At 49.2% G+C, this 20,962-nt stretch overlaps 1 protein-coding gene across 3 annotated transcripts in view; it reads right to left on the reverse strand.

Annotated features, from left to right (window-relative positions):
• Positions 1-1,398: 1,398 nt before the first annotated feature.
• Positions 1,399-20,962, reverse strand: part of spen (split ends) — a 210,956-nt gene continuing 191,392 nt past the window's right edge. For all 3 annotated transcript variants that reach the window (XM_065454018.2, XM_065454028.2, XM_065454036.1), the window contains exons 10-17: positions 20,413-20,604; positions 11,810-20,103; positions 9,415-11,087; positions 8,152-8,820; positions 6,354-7,340; positions 5,368-5,568; positions 3,889-4,047; positions 1,399-1,536 (exon numbers count right to left, since the gene is read on the reverse strand). In XM_065454018.2, the coding sequence (XP_065310090.1) occupies positions 1,408-1,536; positions 3,889-4,047; positions 5,368-5,568; positions 6,354-7,340; positions 8,152-8,820; positions 9,415-11,087; positions 11,810-20,103; positions 20,413-20,604 (12,304 nt within the window). In that variant the 3' untranslated portion in view covers positions 1,399-1,407. The remainder of the gene's footprint in view (positions 1,537-3,888; positions 4,048-5,367; positions 5,569-6,353; positions 7,341-8,151; positions 8,821-9,414; positions 11,088-11,809; positions 20,104-20,412; positions 20,605-20,962) is intronic.

Consider the following 20,962-nt stretch of genomic DNA (forward strand, 5'->3'; position numbering starts at 1 on the left):
CAATCTTAAGTGACCGACGATCGAAAAAAAAAGAAAAAAAAAGACGCTTAATGCTTTTTTACATCACTGCAACGTATTGTCCATGTCAGCGAAAAAGAAAATAATGGTGTATGATGCAACAACACAATGTACATGGGGCATGAAAAACACGGAAAAGAAAACCCTCAAAATCCTGGGGGGTTTCTACAGCTCGCGTCTCGCTCTCCACAACCATGTTTTTGTTTCTTTTGTTGTTTACACACTGAAGCAGGAGCTCGTGACAACACTCGGTATGAAGACGTGTCCCTTCAGCACGGCTTGCACACTATTTACGTAACGTGTGTGTGTGTGTGTGTGGCAATGAAATCCCTGACTTGAAAACGTCTCCCCTCTTTCGCCTTCTATGAGTGAACATTATACAGAAACTGTACAATACTACTGTTGTCAATATGCACACACCTACATACATACGTACATACATACACACACATGCATTGGACAACAGTTCTTGAAGGAGAGCACGTTTTCTTCTCACCTCAGCTAATAATATGTACACACTGAAAATCTTTGCCTTATTTACTTATATCACATGGTAGTTTGAGCCTGCATCTATATATAGCGGTTTTTTTTCTTCTTCACATTCTCAGCACATCTCTTTCTCTTTTTTTTTCTTCTTTCACCTATTCCAACGTTCGAACCGGCTTTCCACGTTAAAGACTGGCGATGCTCTTTTAACTGGAGATTATTACTTCATATACATAATATGTATATATATATATATATATATATATATATCCTGTATGTTTACATACATAAATATATGTACACATGCACATCAATCAGTTATGTACAAGACAGATAATGAATGACAGGAGCACTCTTGACAAAACGAAAACACCATTCCCACCCACCCCATACTCCCCCCCCCCCTCCCCGGTGCACAAGTGTCCCCACACATTCTTCGATTTGTCCAACCCCACCGGAGAGCCCGACCCAAATGCAATGCGACATAGTTACTCCTCTCTTCCAACAACGAAAAAACAGGGGCGAAGACGAGGGACGGCAGCAATCAACTGCGTGCACGGTGCTCAAGACGGTGACACAGAATCCCAGGGATAAACAGACGATGGCGACGGGTCGGGCATGAAGCGGGTTGTTTGTTGTGGTGGTGACGCGGGCTGCCGTCCCTCTATCTCCAATAAAACTCTCTGCGCCATATATGCAAGTGGCCAAAAGATAACGAAGTTGTTAGCAGAGCACCATTGGTTTCTTGGGTTTTTTTTTTTTTTTTCTTCTCTTTCGCGTGTGTGCGGAACAACGGACTTCTTCACACTTCACAGTCTTTGTTGTCGAGGACAAGTGACGACGAGATCTTTTGTTGTGGATAGCGGGGAGGAACGGGTCGTCTCCATCCCACCCTTCCCTGGTTCACACTGTGGCGATGATGACCAACAGGTGGGCGATGTCGCTGACGCTGTGCAACAGGTCTGGTGCGATGCGTGCGAGGTTCTCGTTGGAGAACTCGCAGGATGGAAAGATGTGGATCACGTAGGCTGGCTGCAAGAGTTGGGGAGAGAGAAGGGACAGTCTCAGCACATTTCTTGGTCTTCAGACGCAATGTTTAGATTGCACACAAAAAGAGATGCACAGATGTACAGCATGGTCCCGCTGTTAAAGTGAACACGCGCTTGGTATTCTGACATTAGTATCACTGACCTGTGGCATAAAGTGCATCGACTAATATTTTTACATGTAAGTGTATGTCCAATGGATCGTATCGGCAACTTCTTTGCAATAATGTTGAAATGTTGATTATAGTACTGGCTTTATTACTGGTTATAAACATCCTTTACCAAAAGATCATTGTGTGCTAGAGTGGACAAATGGAATACAGACGGCACAACTAAAGAAACAAACATCAGAAATTTGTCTGTTAAACTTCATATAAAAACAGAATTTGTCTTTTGTTACAAAAAAAAAAAAAGATATGATGCACATGCAGATGTTGTGCGCTGATAGAGGAAAGATAAAGACGTTTTCAATGTGAGCCCAGTGACGGTTTTGACTGATCGGGCGCTATATTTAAAGGGGCTATCCTTCGTTCGAACTCCCGTTTTATTCGAATAAATTTTTGCTCCCCTTGGAGTTTGAATTAACGTGATTCTACCTTACCTGATATCACATCCCTTCATACACTTGCGCAAACTTCTTGCATCAGTGTGATATTATAAATAGCAGCAATTGTTAATGCATAATAAAATTTACATAAGAGAGTGCATTCTATGAAATGCATGCTATGTATCGGAAAGCACTTCAAGGCACTAGAGACAGGGACACATACAACACGGGCGCCATACCTCGTACGTGTTTTGTCCCCACTTGTAGTGCCGTGAAGTGTTTTCCATGTGCGTGACCAACTCACTCAATTCAAGATATTACATGCAATGTAACCACATCTATTCTTTTAGGAGATTATTTACCTCAACAAAGAGTCAAACAAGCCTTTGCTGAAGATGAGCTCTGTCTGCTGTTCATCAATGATGCAAGCACCCAAAACATACATTTCCATGGATCAGATGGGGCAAATGTACAAGAGAGTATTTATGAGTTACTTCCAACTTTCTGCTGCTACGTTACACATTTTAAATTGTATGCAACTAAGAAATAACTGCTATAATTGAAACTATGACAGCCTCTACATCACTACTTGCATTATAGCGGTAACATCAGTTCAACAATCAAGCATTTCTCATGTCATGGCTGCAGTGCGCCGATTATATAGTGCTGAGATTATCTAGCCACTTTTTCTAATGGTTTCGCTTTAACCCTTTGAGAACAATGACGTAAATATACGGCGCTGCAAACAAGTCTAAAAATGGTCGATGCCGTATATTTACGGCGCCGTCTGTAAGTTTTAAAAGCGTGCCAATTTCCCAACTTTTTCTTTTCTGTCATGTGCTGCCACTATGTGGGAATACAGGAAATTTTGCTCGCGCACCTCCCTTTCTCGGTATACGTTGCATGGTTTGTTTTAGCGCTAGTTTTCTCCGGTGCGTCTATATACTACCGCTCATGCATAGGCGGGCAGGCGGCGGTTTGGGTTTTGTTCCGTGGACGATTTCGGCTTTTTGCGCTTGCAAAACTGATGGCTACCTCATTACTAATCGCTCAAAGGGTGACTGCCTCTTTCTCGCTCGTTTAGTTCTCACAGGGATGCACATACGAAGGATGCCACCGTGCATGCGTTTTCGCTGCTTTTTTTTTTTTTTTGACACTCGCGAAAACTAATTGCCTCTGGTTGGCAATAAGATGCAGATTAGCGGGAGTTTGTCACACTTGCTTTTTTGACGGGCACACAACGGGCACAGAGTGCGCGCACCCACGCAGTTCGATTATGCTATGGATGCACATATGAGATACTAGTGTAAGATCAGGAACAATTAAGTCTTGCTAAATATTCTCGTGTGCGCATTTACAAGGCCGTGAACTACGTGTATAAAAATCCATCAAATGTTTTATTTTTGTAAATTTATTTCCTTTTTTATTGTTGTTATTCATGAATGAAGAGTAAATATATACCAATGCAAAATATTTTTTTCTCACTTTACGGTCATGCTATAAAAATTGCGGTGATTTTTTTTTTTGGAACAGGTCCCTAAGAAGAATTGGAATCTGCAATAAAAAGAATCGACCCTGGCACATATGGCGAAAAAAATCGACCCTCAAGGGGTTAAACTACATGTCAAGAAAAAATATGCTATTATTGATGCCATAATAGGCCCTACATTGCCAGCTTTGTTATAGCAGTAACAAAGTTCACTGAAGCAAAGTGTGGCCAGCCAACCAAGCATTCCCTGCCTCAGGGCTGCAGTGCAACGGTTACTACTACTGCTTGGCTAAGATGCCCACCTGCTGAGAGCCGGGTGCAGCCGCGTTGACAATGCCAGCAGCCTGCTTCAGCTGCAGGTAATTGATGAATCCATTGCGTAGATTGTTGGACTGCTGCAGCACATCCATGTGGTCTCGTCCGCAAGGTAGTGCCAGCAGGATGCAGTGCTCGTCCAACATCTGGAACCAAAAGGCACACACGATGCAGACTCAATGCCAGTTGCTTGTGGATCTTGTGGTAGCATTCGATATCTCTGATTTGTCATCCCGGTCTGTCAAAGACTGCCCGAGGCGCTACTTTCAGCCAATGAGCATGGGAGTATGCAGCTCCTCGGATAGTCCTGGACAGACCATGACAACAAATCAAAGAAACCCACAATGAATTAATTCGTCTATAGCAATTTCACAATGCTCGGTTGAAGTGGCAAATGGGTGTTGTGTGTGTGTGTGTGTGGGCGTGTCGACTATGTGGAATGCCTGCTTTAGCCACGTGGACTTGCCCGATTGCAAGTCAAGGTTGATTGTAGCCTGGTCAATTTCAGGAATAGTCGGCACTTCGTTCATGGCTACTGTTCATGCACTGGCCTGGCAACAACACACGGTTGACACAACGATAGGCTCCAGAGGACTGCTCACATTTCACTTTCTCACTAAAAAGACATCTATGGGTAGCTTCTGCGTGCAGAGCTAGAACGTTCTCCTATGTTCACCTTTTTTCTGCCCTCCCATTCACCTTTACATATACTACTATTCAACAATGTTCAGGCGCTAATGGTGCACAAGATGGTTAACAGCACAGTCAATGAATGTGCTTTAGACTTCCCTCTTTAGCAATCTCACTCTCACTAGCCACAAATCTTATCTTAGGCAGTCGTCATCACTTCAATCACTGGGTTATCATTATCATCAGTGGCTGGTGCTGGCCAATGAGAAAACCTTCTCCATTTGACAGAAACTTTGTGAATACAAGCCTAGATCTGCCACACAGCAGATAAGGCTAGGCTTATGCAAGACAGGACTAACCGGGAATCACTAGTTGCCTTTGTTGGTTAATTGTTTGAGTTACTTATTGAATTATGAGGTCTAATACCTTAAAGCAACACAGGAGCTATGAGAGTTGCCACAGTAGAGGGCGCCAGACTAATTTCCATTACCAAGGGCTGTCAGCGCACGCCCAGTAACTTAGCTCGAGAGTGCTATTGCATTCCACCCCTGTCAAAATTCAACCACAGCACCTGGAAACTGAAACCACTACCACAAGCTCAGCAGCAGACTATGATCCTAATACAACTGTGGCAGATTCAATAACGTTTGCTGGCGGGCTATAGTTGGTGATGCATGATTTATAGCAGTGTTACAGCACATAAAAATTTAGAAAACAAGGGACAGGACAGTAGCCCTGTACCTTCTTGTTTTTCCCCTAGATTTGTGTGGGCTGTAACACCGCTACAAAGAGTGCATTTCCATATCAGTGGATATGGAAATGGCAATGAAACTCACCTGCATTTTTCGAGCTACTCCTTCCAGCTGGGTCTGCTCAAGCCGCATCCGCTGTGCGATGCGGACTGGCGGCGTGCAGCCGTCGGTCATGGGTGGAAGTGATGCGACAGCAATCCTCGAGTTGCCCGAAACGAAGTGCATTTGCACGGCTGCTTGGTCGTTCTTTAGGGCTAGCAGACCTTGCCACATGACAGGGTAGCGCTGCGCACACGAGATTAGTGTTTCAGTAATCAGTGAGAGCACCTTAACTCATTAAGGAGAAGAGTTGTTATTAGTTTCGTTTCAGTAAGAACTGGTAAGCTAGTTTGTGCTGTACATCAAGTTTAAAAACTAAGAAGTCCTAAACATAGAATGAAAAGGTAAGAAACTTGAAGACGCTGCACACAGAGAAAACGATTTTAAGGCCTTTCTGTATTACCTTTTTGTCATTGTGTTCAATGTTAAGCATGGTCTCTACACAAACTTTATGCTGGTTTTATGAACTATGGTGGCATAGCACAAAACCTTTTATTTAGAAGTGTGCAGCTTACCACAGCAGGCTTAACTGCAAGCTACAGTATACTTGCACAGTAAGGATGTGGAACAAGAGGATTTAACATAGCATAGGTTCAAGTGCCTGCGTCATCTTTTTCTTTGTATCCTTCTTCTAATCTCATTCCTTTTTCGTTACGACACCTTACCAACTAACCCAGGTGATGATCCTTCTATAGCATAGAACTATATCATCTACCCTTGTCCCTGTGTATGCACCGTAAGTGCCCAAGTGTGGATTATGAGGAGGCCCATAAGTCCATCCTGTCCAGCTTCCATCATTTAATTTACATGTGACAACACAATGCATTACATGGTCACATTCGGTTTTGAAATGTATACTCGTATCTGTGGATGCTAGAATTTCTTTTCTACTATGTAAAACAGTGATTGCTAAATGTGAAGCCTAGCAAAAAGATGCCATTATGCAGGTGGACAGGCTGCTGTGTGCTTACCTGTAATAGGAAAGAGTCTCCCTGTGGAGGCACTTGGCTGGCATGCGGTGGTGTCTGTGGCTGAGATCTGGGTGCAGCAGGTGGAGGTGCCAAGGCATGTGCGGGGGGTGGCCCATGGTGCAAAGGTGCCTCGAGGCCCGTCTGGCGTCGCTCGAATGGAACCCCCTTTTTGGCCACGTCGGCCTCCTTCTTGAGGGCCAACGCACCACCAGGTGAGTGAAGGAAGGGCGGTGAGCCCCCCAGACCCCCCGTTGGTTCGTGGAAGCCCTGGTGGGCAGCAGGGGGCTTGGGGGGCTCGTCCGAGGAAGGACCCTTGTCTGTGGGCCCGAGGTGACCGGCCCCCCGCAGACCGTAGGGGCTGGCCACCGCGGGTGAGTCCGTCACTCGCTCCTGTGGTGAGGAGGCCACCCTGGGGCTCGTCTGTCGCAATGGTGGGAACGGTGGCCGCAGCAGCTCCTTGCTGGGGACATCTTTGGGTGCTCCTTCGGCTAAGGTGGGTTCTGCATCGTTTCCTTTGAGGGGTGGTGGTGGACGGCTTTCCTTGGTTACACCCTCGCGAGGCTCGGGTGGCGCTCGGAATCCACCGGGCGGGTATGCAAATCGCAGCCCTTGAGCTTCGGGTGGCAGGGCATAGTGAGGGTGCTGCTGCGCTGCTGCGTACAGCATCTGCTGGTGGTGCATGTATGCCGAGAGGTCCGGCGGGTGCATGCCTAGGTGGCCTGCCACCAGCAGTTGCTGACCAGGTGAAGGGCGCAGGTGCAGCAGCTCTTGGGGCGGAGTGGCAGATTGGCTGGGGCCACCGACGTGCAAGCTCGCTCCCGGTCGCCCTAGTGGCCCGCCTCCCATGTACTGCGAAGCAGCTACAGCCAGCTGGTAGTTCTTGTGCTGCTGCATCAGATGTGGATTCTGCAGAAGCTCGGCTATCACGCCTCCGCCTGGTGGAGCCACCCCAGTTGAGCCTCCAGTGGCAGCATGCGAGCTTCCAGGCTGTAAATGTGGCAATCGACTGAAATCAGCATTTTGTGCCTAGTGAGCTACACAAGCTGATGTTGGCAGTCTGCCCCTACTACCTACACCAGAAAGTGCCCATCGAAACTTTCTTAGTTTTCCTATAAAAGCTACACCGTATTTCACAAAGCCTTTCTATTCAATGCTACAGATGTTACACAGTGCCAGAATTTGTGGCAGTCACGTAAATGCGATTGTGACATGGTATTTCTAGAGTCAATCATAGGTGACTGACCAGTCTCACTACTATTTCTTCTATGTTCTCTGCTGTGAGCACAGAGAGCTGAAAAACTGGAAACACATGATAGAGCCTGTACTGTATTTGTGCATGTCATTTTAATTTTTCTAAGCCTTAGACCGGTTTCCTCTCTGATATACATCGCTCTCTTCCCGTCTCTTCGTTCGTTCTTCGTTCTATCGCTCTTGGTGCAGTGCTTAACTTGTTCTCGAGATTCTTTGTCAACCTCCAAGTTTCTGCCCCATGTGTTAGCACCGGTACAATGCACTGATTGTACACCTTTCTTTTCAATGATAGTGGTAAGCTTCCAGCCAGGATCTGGCCATGTCTACCGTATGCATTCTAATCCATTTTTATTCTTCTGTGAATTTCCTTCTTGTGATCAGGGTCCCCTGTCATGAGGAGGAAATTTACAGAAAAATAAAAATGGGCTGGAGTGCATGGAGCAAATGATAATGCAACCACAAAACAGGGATACGCTGTTGTTAAATAGTACATGTGAATCACTCTGGGCTATGAGAACCAGAAAAAAGGCGTTTGAGCTAGACTAACCATTCCTGAGGGCTCGTAGCCCCCAAACGGTGGCTGCAGGAAGCCGCCCGTCTGTTTGGCTGCATGCTGCATTCCTGACATGGTCCCCTTGGATCCAACTGGTGTCCTCGGTTCGTGGATTTTTGTGGGTGCTTGGGTCATGATGGCAGGGCCCTGCTGTTGTGGCAGGCCCTGGCTTCTGCTTGGCACGACTCCCTCCACCAGGGTCAGCTGGCGTGGCACAGGGGCTGGAGGTGTGCGAGATGCTGGGCCCACACGTCCCACAGCCTGCGATGGCATGGCAAAGCCCTCGGCCTTGATGTGACTCGTGGCAACCACGTGTGGCTGCTGCGGCGGCGACTGAAGGTGTTGGGCCACCGATACTGGCACACCCTTGATCTCGCCTGGGTGGTGTGGAGGGTGCAAGCCTGGACCTTGCTGCTGTTGCTGTTGCTGGTGCTGGTGCTGCTGCTGTGGTGGCTGTAGTGGCTGGTGGTGGTGTTGAGACACCTTGTGCTGGGAAACCTGCTGCTGAGGCACCTGATGCTGCTGTTGCTGCTGCAGCAGTTGCTGGTGGGGTGATGGTACGTGCAGCTGCGAGTGCTGCTGCGGATGTGACTGGTGTGGCTGAATGTGCTGCTGTGGGTGATGGTGGGGCTGCTGTGCCACTGGCAGCTGTGTTGGTGGACCCTGAAGGGGAAAAAAAAAAGAAAGAAAGAGAAACATGATAAAATCACCAAAGACAAAAGACTGCCACTATATAAACCTTCATATACTAGAACTGAGCTATAATCTGTGCTAACATATTAATTCGGAGTTCCCTTTATTAAGAGAAGACCACAGTTAATATCTTGATTTCTATGTATCTAAATTACTGACAGCTTGTTACATTCTTGTTATGCAATGCTAGGAGGCTACCAAGCGTGTGCAGCACCATATTTTCTTGCCCAAATCTGTAGGCATTAAATTTCGCTTAAAATTTTCTCATACTCTATATTCGGCTTTTTTTTTATTTGATTCAATATTCAATTTGAAATATACTATTTGGTGTTCGCACACCCCTCCTTTTTTCTTCTGTAATGTCTCACATCACTCTGCAAAGTAATTTTGGGAAATTCCTGGCGTCTTATGCTGCTTTGATCATTTTGTGCGCAGAACATAGGCCACTGGCACAATCAGTACAAGTCCAACAGATTTCTACAACAAAACCTACATTTGTGTAGCCCATCAAAGACTGGGCAAAATTCACAAACTCTGCATGCATAATAAGCATGGACTGCTCACCTCCATCTTTGGTTGGTTGCAGTGCACCTGTGCCGAGTTGGGTCCTCCAACCATCGCATGTGCAGGACCAGGCATCTTGGTGGCTGCTTCCTGCTGTGGCAGCGATGGTGTCCGTACAACTGAAGAGTGCACACCCCTCGCCAGATGCTGTTGTCCTGCCAGGCTAGTGAACGACGGTGGGTACTGGGGTCCAATGGGCGGACGGGCTCCCACCCACACGCCTAGCGGAGGCTGACCCAGGGACATGGAGGGCTGTCCAAGAGACACTGGAGGTTGACAGAGAGATACCGGGGTCTGCCCCACAGACACAGGTGGCTGCCCTACTGACACTGATGGTTGTCCTAGTGACACCGGGGGTTGGCCTAGTGACACGGACGGTTGTCCCATAGACACAGATGGGGGCTGCCCCAGAGACACTGGGGGCTGTCCCACTGGCGGCAGTGACAGTCCCTTGGCACCGACAAAGTGAGCCGGCATGGCTCCTGTTGGCACTGATGTGCTAATTGGCATGCTACTGGGTGCCTGCTGCTCTGGAATCTTTATGGCTGCCACAGCAGGGCCAACAGGCATCTCAGATGGCTTGCTCACAGCTGCCTCTGGCCGCATGTGAGCAGCAGACACCTTCTGCAGCTCTGATGGTAACATGGTTGTAACAACTGCTTGTGGTGCAGGTCTGCCGTGGATTACAGGGCCTTGCAAGATCCCATGGCTCTTTGCAGCACCAGCATGTGCCAATACTGGTGGTCGCTGGATAAGTTCAAGGGGAGGCTTGGCTTCCTTCAATGGTGCTTTTGTGTCGCCCACAGCATTGGACTGAGGTGGAATTGTCCACGATGGAGTGCTTGCTTCTACTGAAGAACTGGCAGGTGCTGGTTTGCTCTCTACGACATTCAAAGCTGTCTGTTGGCTTTGCGGCTTCACAATTCTTGACAGAGCTTCACTGTCAGATGCTGCTGCTGGGACTGCTGCTGCTGCCGCTGCCGCTACTGAGGGTTCTCCATTTTTATTTACAGGTGTCAGGAAGCCAGTGACAGGGTCAATGAGCTCTGTTGGACTCTGTCGTGAGTCACTGTCTTCAGTTTCACACAGTCCTGCAGAGGCTTTTGTTTTCTGCTCATCCTTGACAGCCACTTGTTCGGGCCTCATTGGTAGCGCAGTAAGCGTTGCCTGCAAGGCTTCTGCTTGAGTTGATTCTGGCCGAGACTGTTGCTGCAAAGACAGGTCTTCTTTGGAGGGTTCAACTTCATGGGTAGGTTCTTCCTTCACTCCTGTGTCCTTCGACATTTCTGCCTTTGCAGCAGATCTTGTGAACCTGAAGGACCGCAGAGACATCTTGGATTCTGGCTTGCTAGTGTGCTCTGTATCAGTTACTGAACTCAACGTTTCTACTGCTGGTGGTGGTGGTGGTGGTGGTGGTGGCGGCGGTGGTGGAAGAACGATAGTAGAAACAGGTGCAACAGGTTTGTTCTCCTCAATGTTATCCTTGACTTTGTTGTCTGCAATGACAAGCACTGGGGTTTCGTTCTTGGTTTTTGTGACTTCAGCGGTGCCCTCTGGATCGGCCTTTGATGACACTTCCTCGTTCCGCCTGCTTGACCTGGTTCTTCGAGCAGCTCGGGTCATTGGCCCTTCAGAGTGCAAGTCACCTTCATCTTCAGGTGCCTTGAAGTGTCCTGTGACGTTCAGAAAATGTACGACCAGCCTTACTCATCTGTACCTTATGCCAGCTCAAAAAGTTCTGACAGTGGCTGCAGCACTATTCTACTAGATTCATGTAACTGTGAATCACGCGCTTGCACACACAGTCAAGCCTGCTGGTAACAAATGTTGCTTGTTGCTTAATTTGGCTAAGTATGATAGCAGGAAAAGCTTTTGACTATAGAGAACACCTAGGCAAGCAAAGCCTAATAACAGCAGACCCCATTACTGGAATTCTATTATAGTAAAATTTTACACATAGTAGTAACAACAAAAATGACTCCTGGAGCAATCAGCAGACCTGAAACAAAAGCTTACGGTATTAACTACCAAGAAACCCCAGCACATGTGGCAGTCTTCTGACGAAGTTTCCATTCAGCTGTCATCACTACCAAAGTTAACAAGTTGTGTCACTGAGCTCGCTATATAATATGTTACAGTTTTTTGGCAAGCCTGCTTAACTAGCTGCTGTCTCAACTGAATGTTTTTGATGAGTGCTTCTGCAGTGTTCATGAACACAGTTGTGGATTGAAATAGGGGTTTTCAATGAGTCCATTTGCAGTAAAGCTCCGAATGCAATGAGCACTTTGCTCAGTCCTTATTGATTTACTAAAACAGCTCTTTACAATATGAAAGCTCTGTACGTCATGACAGGGCATAAAAAGAGCCTGCAGTAAGTAAGTATAAAGAGCCTTACCTTTGACTACATCTTCAATGGTCTCATCAATGGTGGTCTTATTGGCCTGCGACATGAGCCGAGCTGACTTCCTGGTCTTGATCTGATGTGCATCGGATGGTTCTTGCTTGGCGGGTGGCACCTTCTCCTGCCGAGTGTCGTCCCCAGCGACTGCTTCTGATGTCTTAACCACTTCAGCTGTGCTGGATGAGCTGCCATCATGGCCGTCCTTCTGGTGCAGACGGATAGTGATAGAGATCTTGCCATGCTGACTCAGCTCGGTAACGTACTCCTTGGTGCTAGCCTCCTTGTCTTCATGATGGAAGGCCTTGTGCTTGCTCTCGTCGTGCCGCTTCTCATGCTGTGACTCGTGAGCTTTGACCTCGTGTGCCTTGACCTCGTATACCTTGACCTCATTGGTCTTGGCGTCGCTTGCTTTGGCATCATGGGCCTTGGTGTCATAAGTCTTGACAGTCTCGCTGGTCTTGCTGTCATGAACCTTGCCATCATGGCTCTTGATGTCGTGCATTCTACTGGCATCATGAGATCTCAGCTCATGAGTCTTGGTCTCGTGTAGCCTGGCATCGTGAGCATTAGACTCTTGGAGCTTGCCTTCAAAGGCTGGACACTCGGCGGGTCTCAACTCGTGCGTCTTGCTTTCATCATGGATGGCGTGGTCGGCAGTCTTTGGGGTGGCCTCTATGTGCCTCTCGAGGTGCTTCTCAGGTGCCACTTGCCAATCAGTACCCCCGAACTGGGTCTCCTCTTCATCTTCGGAATCCTTGAACTCATACACGTCATAGGCACTGGCTGTACTGCCCTTCGTCAACTTGTGTTCATGCACTGTTGTGCCTTGTCGCGTGCAAATGAAGAGTGACCGTTGTTCTTTCTGCTTATCTGCATCCTTGAAATCGTGCTCTTCACTTCTCAGATCAGATGTTTTGTCAAGAACAGGTGATATGCGACCTGGATGATGCTCACCAGAGCTTTTCTTCTTTCGACCTCTCCTCTTTTTCGGTTCCTCTTTGTATGGATCCATGCAGAAGTCGCCAAGCTTCTCTTCGGGTAGGGTGTTGTCTGCACCATGACCACCAGCGAGGCTTGCAGCCGGAGCAGCAGATGATTCAGTGCTCTCTTTAGATGTACTGCTGTCAAATGAGAGCCTCAGCCGTTCTTCGTCATGGTGTTGTGCTTCACCTCCAATCTGCAGTGACTCAGCCTCCAAACTACCAACTTCATTCTTGACTTCGCCAGATGGGAACGTAGGTGCATCTTCTGTCTCGGACAGCGTGTTCTCAATATTATCTGACCTTAGGCAGCGCCGCACTTTGTCAGCCGATGTGGCACGGCCTCTCCTTGCAGGAACTTTTGGGACATCAGCGACTTCCAGGCGAGGTACAGAGGCCCTCCTCGATTTTGTCTTGCGTCCCTTGCGGCTCCCTGTTTTGCGCTTGACACCTTCTGTTCCTGCTACAGCGGGCTCGGTGGAATGTGCTGGTGTTTCTTCTGCTGAAAGAGTGTTATCCAGCTGTTCGCCAGAAGAGTCAACTTCCTGGTGTACTACTTCATCTTGCTCACCCTCCTGAGCGTCACCAGTTCCAACTGGAGAACTAAGGGTCTCAATGATATCAAGAATTGGTGCACGGTGAGACATGTCGTCAAACATCTCTTGATCCTTACTACTGTCATTCTCAATGGGGACCTCAGTCTGGTGTACACTGCTTGGCCTTGAGTCTGCTGTATCCTCGTTGTTCTCTTCCACCATTTCCATGTCTTCAGCTTTTTCTTTGGGTTCAGCTGCAACGTCAGAAGCAAGTGCAGTCTGGGCATCGTTCGATTCTTCCTGCTTTGTAACTTGGAGAGCCTTATGCTGTGGTGACGTGCTTGGCTCATCATTCAACATTTCAGCTGGAGCTTTTGTGACATCTGCAGGCTTCTCCTCTACAGACTCCTCTGTAGAAGGAAGAAGGGTGCTTTCTGTGAGCGATGGCCTTGGTTCTTCCTTGACAGGTTGGTATGGGTCAGCTGGAAGGGATTCTTCTGGCTGTTCATACCTCTTGTCACCAACAAACTGGTGTTCTTCATCTGTATCGGACAGAAGTCGCTGACTGGCACTCTCGGCTCTTGAACTTCGCCGCCGCTTTCGCTTGAGCCTCTGCTTTTCGGGCTTAGCTGCTGTGGTTCCAGCAATGTCAGACTCTTCTGTTGATGTAGTGTGCCCTTCTGGTTGCAGTGCAGCTCTTGTGAGATCGGGGAGCTCTTTGGGTGGCACCATGCTTGGTTCAGGTTCTTTAGCATCAATGAGCAAAGGTGGCTCTGATGTTACATCCTTCGGTGGCTCTTCCTCAGCATTTTCACATCTGGAGGACTCCTCAATGGGACCTTCTGAAGTCTTTTCCAAAAGCTCTTCATGTTGTTCACTTTGTGGCTGCTCTTGCTGGTGTTGTAGTTGCTGCTGCTGCTGCTGTTGTGGTTGTGGTTGTGGCTGCTGCTGTGGCTGTTGCAAAGACTGCAGAGCGTCTGTGAACTCAAGGGCACCGCCAGATTCCCTGCTTTCCTCTTGTGTGAGATCTGGCATAGATGTGTCTATTTGGAGGGAGCTTGAGCTCTCATCAGGCAGCAAAAAGCTCATAGACTCCTCGTGCTGTTGCTGATGATGCTGCACCATAGGGTCAAGGTAGTCAGGCTCCTTTGGAAGTTCCGGGGCAGAGATACCGTCGTTCCCCATTTCTTGGAGCAGGGCATAAACTGCCAGGTCGTCCTCCATCTTCCTTGGGCTGTCAAGCTCATACGTGTTCTGCTCTTTGTCGTCGATCTTGAACTGCTCTGGCACATCGTGGCTGAGGTAGTGCGGTGACTCTGAATGGCGGCTTGGCAACTCCTCCGTTGCTACCAGGCTAGAATAGCTGCTATCTTTTGCTGAGGACACATCCAGAACATCAGTCTTAGGCTCCTTCTGGGGCGCAACGTCATCGTAAACCTTCTCGTCTTTCATATGCCATGAGTCCCTGCCCGACGAAAACAGCTCCTCCTCAAGTCGCTTTGTTTCCTTAGCGGCTTCTTCTTCAAAGTGCCTTTCTGCCTGCAGTGGCTTCTCTTCCCTCCTCAGCACATTGTCTCCGTCACCAAACGTGCTGGTCTCCTCAGACTGTGCCAGCAGCTCCTCTTCTAGACGCCTTGCCTCCTCTGCTATGTCCTCGTCCAAACGAATGTCCTCAGTGAGCTTGCTGTCTTCGTCCAGTGCAGCTGGAAATGCTGGAGTAGGTTCCTCGATTGGCTCTCGCACCGGGGAACTCTGTAGGACGACATCCTCTTTGTGCTTTCGCTTCTTCTCCTTTGACTGCTTCTTTTTCTTCCTGTGTTCTTTGCTTTTCCCGTCATCCTGCCTCGAAGACGATTCCTTGTCATCATCTTCGCTAAGATGTCTTGTAGATGGTACATCGCATGTAACATCGTCATAGGGCAACCTATCCATTTCGTACTCTTCCTTTTTGTCTGTGGCAGGAAACTCTTGTACTGCAGGACCTCGTGGCTCAACAGCTTCGGTCAGGGCGTCGACGATCTTGTCAAGTTCAGAGTCACTCTCTCGCTTAGCACTTGCTACCTCTTCTCTTTCCTGTTTGATCTCTTTTACAGGGGAGAACTCTATTGCCACATTGTGTTTGCTGTCCCATGATGCTTCGGGATGCCTGTCCTTGAGCTTTTCTGTTGGCTTTGATGATGCCTCGAAGTCGTAATCTGACAGCTCTGACTTCATTTCCACATCAGAGAAAATACTTGGCTGCAGGACAGGTGGTGAATTCAGTGTTTGTTTTGGCGAGCCAATGTATTTCGAAGACACTGAAGACTCGTCTAACATTTCTCCAACATCCCAGTGTGTGTCAGACCGTTTCTGTGATGGAGCAGCCAGTGATGATGAACTGGATTTTTCTGTTGATTTCTTTTCTTTTAACTTAGATGACTTCTTAGATTTTTTCCGCTTTTTACTGGAGTGCCTTTGCCTAGACAGTTCAGAGTCTTCTTCATGTTTGGACTCGTCAGTGTCTTTGCTTGGGCGCTTGCTTTTGCTACTGCTTCTGCTCCTATGACTAACAGTTTCCTTGGTGTGGGATATGTCTGACTTGTCTCTGACATCCTCTTGTCTTGATAATCTCTGCTTGACCGACTTGCCTTCATCTGTCTTTGGATGGCACTCATCGTCAGAGCCTTCAGCATCAGATTTGAGAATGCTAGGCTTGCGCATTGCTTTCTTCTTGAGCTCCTTTCTCTTTAGCGATCTGCTGATGTCTGCATCCGAGCTTTCTATATCCGATTTCCCATGCCGAGACTTTGTGGACTTCTCAGAGGAGTGACGCTGCTTTCGCTTTTGTTTTCGAGATGCCGCCATTATGTGAGATGGTTCGTCAGAATCTGAGGTTTCAACATCAGAAATGTCCACCTTTCTCTCCTTGCACTTGTTGAAGGCTTCCTTGTACGATTCCATCTCAGAGTCAGAGCAAAAGTCGCTGCTGTCATCGTTCTTGTTGTGTAAGAGCCGCATCGCAAACGACTGTTCGTTTTCGTCAGACGAGCTCTCAATGACCAGCTTGCGCTTCTTGGTGAGTTGTTTGGACTTGTGAGATGGAACCCTAGACTTGGTCTCGGAGTCAGAGGAGTGGTGACTAGAAAGATCCGAATCCCGATCTGAGTCCATGTCCGCAGACTTCCCCTTCTTGGCACGACTCTGCTTGAGCCGGCTGAACTTTTGCCGCATGGTTTCCATGTTTGCTTGATCTTTTAGGGTTTGGTTTTGGCTAGAACGTGCCTTCACTTTGTCATACATGGAAAAATAGACAGGCTCATCATCCAGGAAGCAGAAGTCGGACGCCTGAGGGGCCGATGCGGAGTGGCTTTCGCTTTTGCTCTTGGACTTTGATTTTGAGTCCCTTGATTGTTCGCTTGTTGATGAAGTACGCTTCTCAGATCTAGACTTATCTTTTTCGGAACGGTCAGACCCATGCTCTTTTCGTTGCTTAGAGCTGCTGCTGCTGGTTCTGGTGTGAGACCCAGAAGAAGATCCATGCTTAGAGTCTTGGCCTTTCTCTTTACTCGATTCCTTTTCCTTAGGTCGGTCCCGTGACTTTTCCCTGCTGTCCCTTGACTTAGATGACTTCTTGTCTTCTTTGCTTTTAGAGCTATCGCGTTTGGACTCGGATGACGACTTCATATCCTGCTTGTCACCACACTCGTTTTTCGATGAGTGGGACGAATGTGATTTTTCTGTCCTCTCCGACTTGAAAGACGACGACGATGAGGATGACGACTTCTCGAGCCGCTTCTCAGATTTCTTTGAATGTGATGAGCTTGACTTGCTGGATGAGTGGCTTTTATCAAAGCTGTCTCTCTCCCGTGAGGAATGTGACAACTTTGGCCGCTTCGCTTCTGGTTCTATGGAACGTCTCTCATCTTCGCTTCGGTTCCATGTGGCTTCTGGGGGAACTTCAAGGTAGGCATCACTCGATCGCGATGATTTTGCCGAATCAGATTCGTTGCTGTCAATAGATGACACCCTCTGCTTAACTGCTGCCAGTGGAAGGGGTGCAGGTAGGTCCGAAGAGTCGTGAGAGTGCGAATCTCTCCTTTCTTTATGTGACACCGAGTTGCAAGAGGCATCAGAAGTGGCATGATGCTCCCTTAGAATGTTCTTGGAGGAAGACGACTGATACTCTTTCCTGGACTCTTTCTTAGTGCTGCTGTCTTTGTGTGCCTCTTTCTTCACACTCACTTCCTTCACAGCCGCGGGCTCCAGCTTGACCGTGCATGTCTCTCGATTCCTGCTATCTTTCCTCGTCGGAAGGTTATCCAACCCGGGCTCTTTCTTCACAGCCAGAGGCAAAGGTGGAGCAGGAGTTCGTGGTGGACTCTGGAAGGGTTCCTGCTTGACCACAACCGGAGGAGAAGAGTCTCGCCGAAGTAACGAAGAAGCCCTTGGTGACATCACCTCTTTTTTCACCACAACCGCAGCAGGGGGTGACAAAGGTGTGGGATTTCGAGGTGGGCTCTGGAATGGTTCCTGTTTCACTACACAGGGTGGAGAAGAGTCTCGCCGCAGTATGGAGGGTGGAACAGTCCTTGTGGGAGGAACGTCATTATAAGACGTTGCAACCATCAGCGGCACATGTTTCGGATGAGGCTCTGGTGCTGCCAGTGGGGCTGGAGCTGCAAGTGTCTGGCTTGTGGTGCACTGAGAAGGACAATTAGGAACTGTTTGGCTAGGGGACGCTCCAGGAGCAACGGTGCTTGCATGAGTGAAGCTTGGACTAGAGGCACCCTGGGGCAGAGCAGTAGAAGTGGCAGGAGCGCACGAAGAAAAGCCCAGGGAAGGGAGTGACAGTGGAGTTGAGAACTCCTTGGCAGCTGCCTTGGTACGAAACAATGGCTTGGCACTGCTCGAGCAAAGGTCGAGCTTGACATCCTTCGGCTCATACTTCTCGTTGATGTGCTCCAGCCGCTTGGAGTCCTGGTCCAGGATGGTGGTCTTGGCCAGTAGAGTCTTCATTATCTCTGATGGCTCAGTACGAAACTCCTGAGAAAGCGCCGGAAACCTGGGCCTCTTTTTGATGTTGTACTTGTTGTAGTCGATGGTCACTGGCGCTGGTGTTTCTACTGTGCAACCTGCCATCGAAGGGCCCGTGAATGTTCGAGTGGGTCCCGTGAGGGCGTTGTACCTCTCATCGAGTGCCCGTATCTGTTCATCAAAGGACGGACGATTTGGGGAAGGCAATGAGCTCTCCGAGTCCGAAGAACTCTCGGGCAGCTTGGAATCGGAAGGGCCCTTCAGCCCTTTGGGGGATGGACTTGGGGATAGAGCCTCGGGCACCGACTCCGGCGGGATCACTTCTGCTGGCTTTTCTTCCACTGGCTTCTCAGGCCGCGCCAGGGCTTCTGGGAACACGGGTCCGTTCTTGGTGTTCAAGGCACTCAGGGGTGAACAGTTGCCATGTGGGCTCTGCGAGTTGGCCATCGGGGATGCAGCCACACAAGGAGATGCCTTAGGTGAGCGCAATGCCGCTGCAAACTTGGGCAGGGGCAGGGACAGCGGGCTGGACTCACGAAAAGGTCGTGTCCGTACTGGCGGCTGTGGGTTGTCACTCGACGAGGACACCTCGTCAATACCTTCCTCACCATGTCTGTGGGCCAAGTGCGCCAGCAGGGACGCATCCTGTGAGCCCATCTCACTGTCCGTGGACGAGACCAGGCTCGGGTCGCACATCTTTGACCGGTCACCCCCCACACACAGGTCCAGCTTGTCTGAGTGCACCTTTTTTGCACGAAGGTAACTGCTCACAGTGGAGGACACCTTGTTGTGGTCAAGCTGCCGCCGTGGATCCACCTGCTTCCTTGAACTCTGCAACAATTCGCCCACCCTGACACTCGGCACTTCCACAGAAAATTTAGCCTCAAAGCTACCCGCAGTCCTACAGTTCGTGGGTAACCTCTTGGACACAACACTGGGAATGTCTTTGGCCGGCCGCGAACGGCTGGCCGCTGCACATGTGTCGGTTGGCAAACCCTTCCCCTTCTTCCTGGCAGCTCCGTCAGTGCAGGGGGAACACTCGCCATCACTGGAGCTTAGAATGTCTTGCACCTGCTTAGAAAGGTACTTGCTGTCAGATCGTACAGACAGCTCTTCGTCACCTTCGGCGCAGTCCGTGTCACTGCGGCTGTCCTCTGGGCGTGAACCACTCGAGCTCTCCTTGAGCCCCAGCAAGCGTCTCTTGCGCTCCAGCTGTGATGGGGAATCGCTTGTCGAGTTAACATCCTCGTCTCTCCTCATACGACTGCTATTGCTGCTGCTGCTGCGTATCCGTTCAGCACCGGAGTCCTGAAATGCCTCCAGCTTGCTGCACACGGAAGCCAGCGGCAATTCCTTAGAGTCCGACTTTAGAGTGCTGTCTAAAGAACGTCGCCGTATGTCACGCACGTCCACAAGCATATCATCCGAATCCAAAGCCACATCCCTAACCACTGGGCTCCGGGAGGACGACCGGCCAGGGCTAAGCCGGTGCCGCTGGGAAGGCCGCTCCTTGGACGATCCCTTCTTAGAGCCCTTGACTGACGGTGGCGGGGACCGGCTGTGATGCCGGGACTGCGGTGGTGACTGGCTGTGGTGGCTCTCCTGATCACTTGTTGAGTTGCGGTGTTTTTTGATGCTGCTGCTCGTCTTGCGGGGTGCCCAATCTGCAGTGCCCAATACTCCATCTATGTGCTTGAGGCGCTCCGCCCGTTCGTCATACGGAGTGATATCCTCTAAGCCGTCTTCCTTGTCTGGAAACCTAGTGGAGAAAACATGTGGGGGCTGGTGAGTTTTGAGCAGCTTTCGACAATGAGCAATCTTGCTAACCCTGCTACAATGACTTCTCCCAGCGTTTCCAAAACATGCAGCATTCTTCTAGTCACACTAGTCACACAACATATTTTTTTTTGGTCAGTAGCGCTCAACAAACACCAAGAGCAAAAGAACAATTTCCCGGAGCCCATTCTATATACCCTTCGAATACATGCCCATGGTGAAAAATCCGTTAAAGAGGTTTACATCACTATTTGCAGCATGCCTGCGGTTTGTGAAAAGTAAACTTGCTCACCGGTGCCTCCGTTCACCAAACTCGTCATGGTAGACGCCACTGTCATAACGCCCTTGGAATGGTTGGCCTCGGCCTCTGCTGTTGTAGGTGCCTCCTCGCTGCAGGCCACGAAAGGGACCCCGCCCAGCGGAGCGCTGCTGGGCCTCGTACCGGCTGTAGCCACGACCATCAAAGGTTACCCCCCGGCTGTCCCTGCAAGTGAATGAGAGGAGTTCACAATCCAGTCTCAAGTTGGTCAACAAAATCAAATACTGTACAGTAAAACTTCGTTAATTTGGCCCCCGTTAATTTGGACATTCAGTTAATTCGGACGCGCCATCTGGTCCCGTCAAACATGTACATAAGCCTAAGGCACGAAACTCCTATTAATTCGGACATATTTGGTCATGCTTCCGTTAATTCGGACAGTTCGTGGAGCTCAGAGGCATGTGAGGCATATAGGATCGCGTGGCACTAGGGGGTGTTCAAATCGCACCGCCAGCGATGGCGTCTTCGATTAGTGTGCGCCAATCTCAAAGGCCATGCTTGCATGTGCTGGGAGTGCCGAAAG

The sequence above is a fragment of the Dermacentor albipictus genome, chromosome 2, assembly GCF_038994185.2.
Source record: "Dermacentor albipictus isolate Rhodes 1998 colony chromosome 2, USDA_Dalb.pri_finalv2, whole genome shotgun sequence".
In the NCBI taxonomy this organism is placed as follows: domain Eukaryota; kingdom Metazoa; phylum Arthropoda; class Arachnida; order Ixodida; family Ixodidae; genus Dermacentor; species Dermacentor albipictus.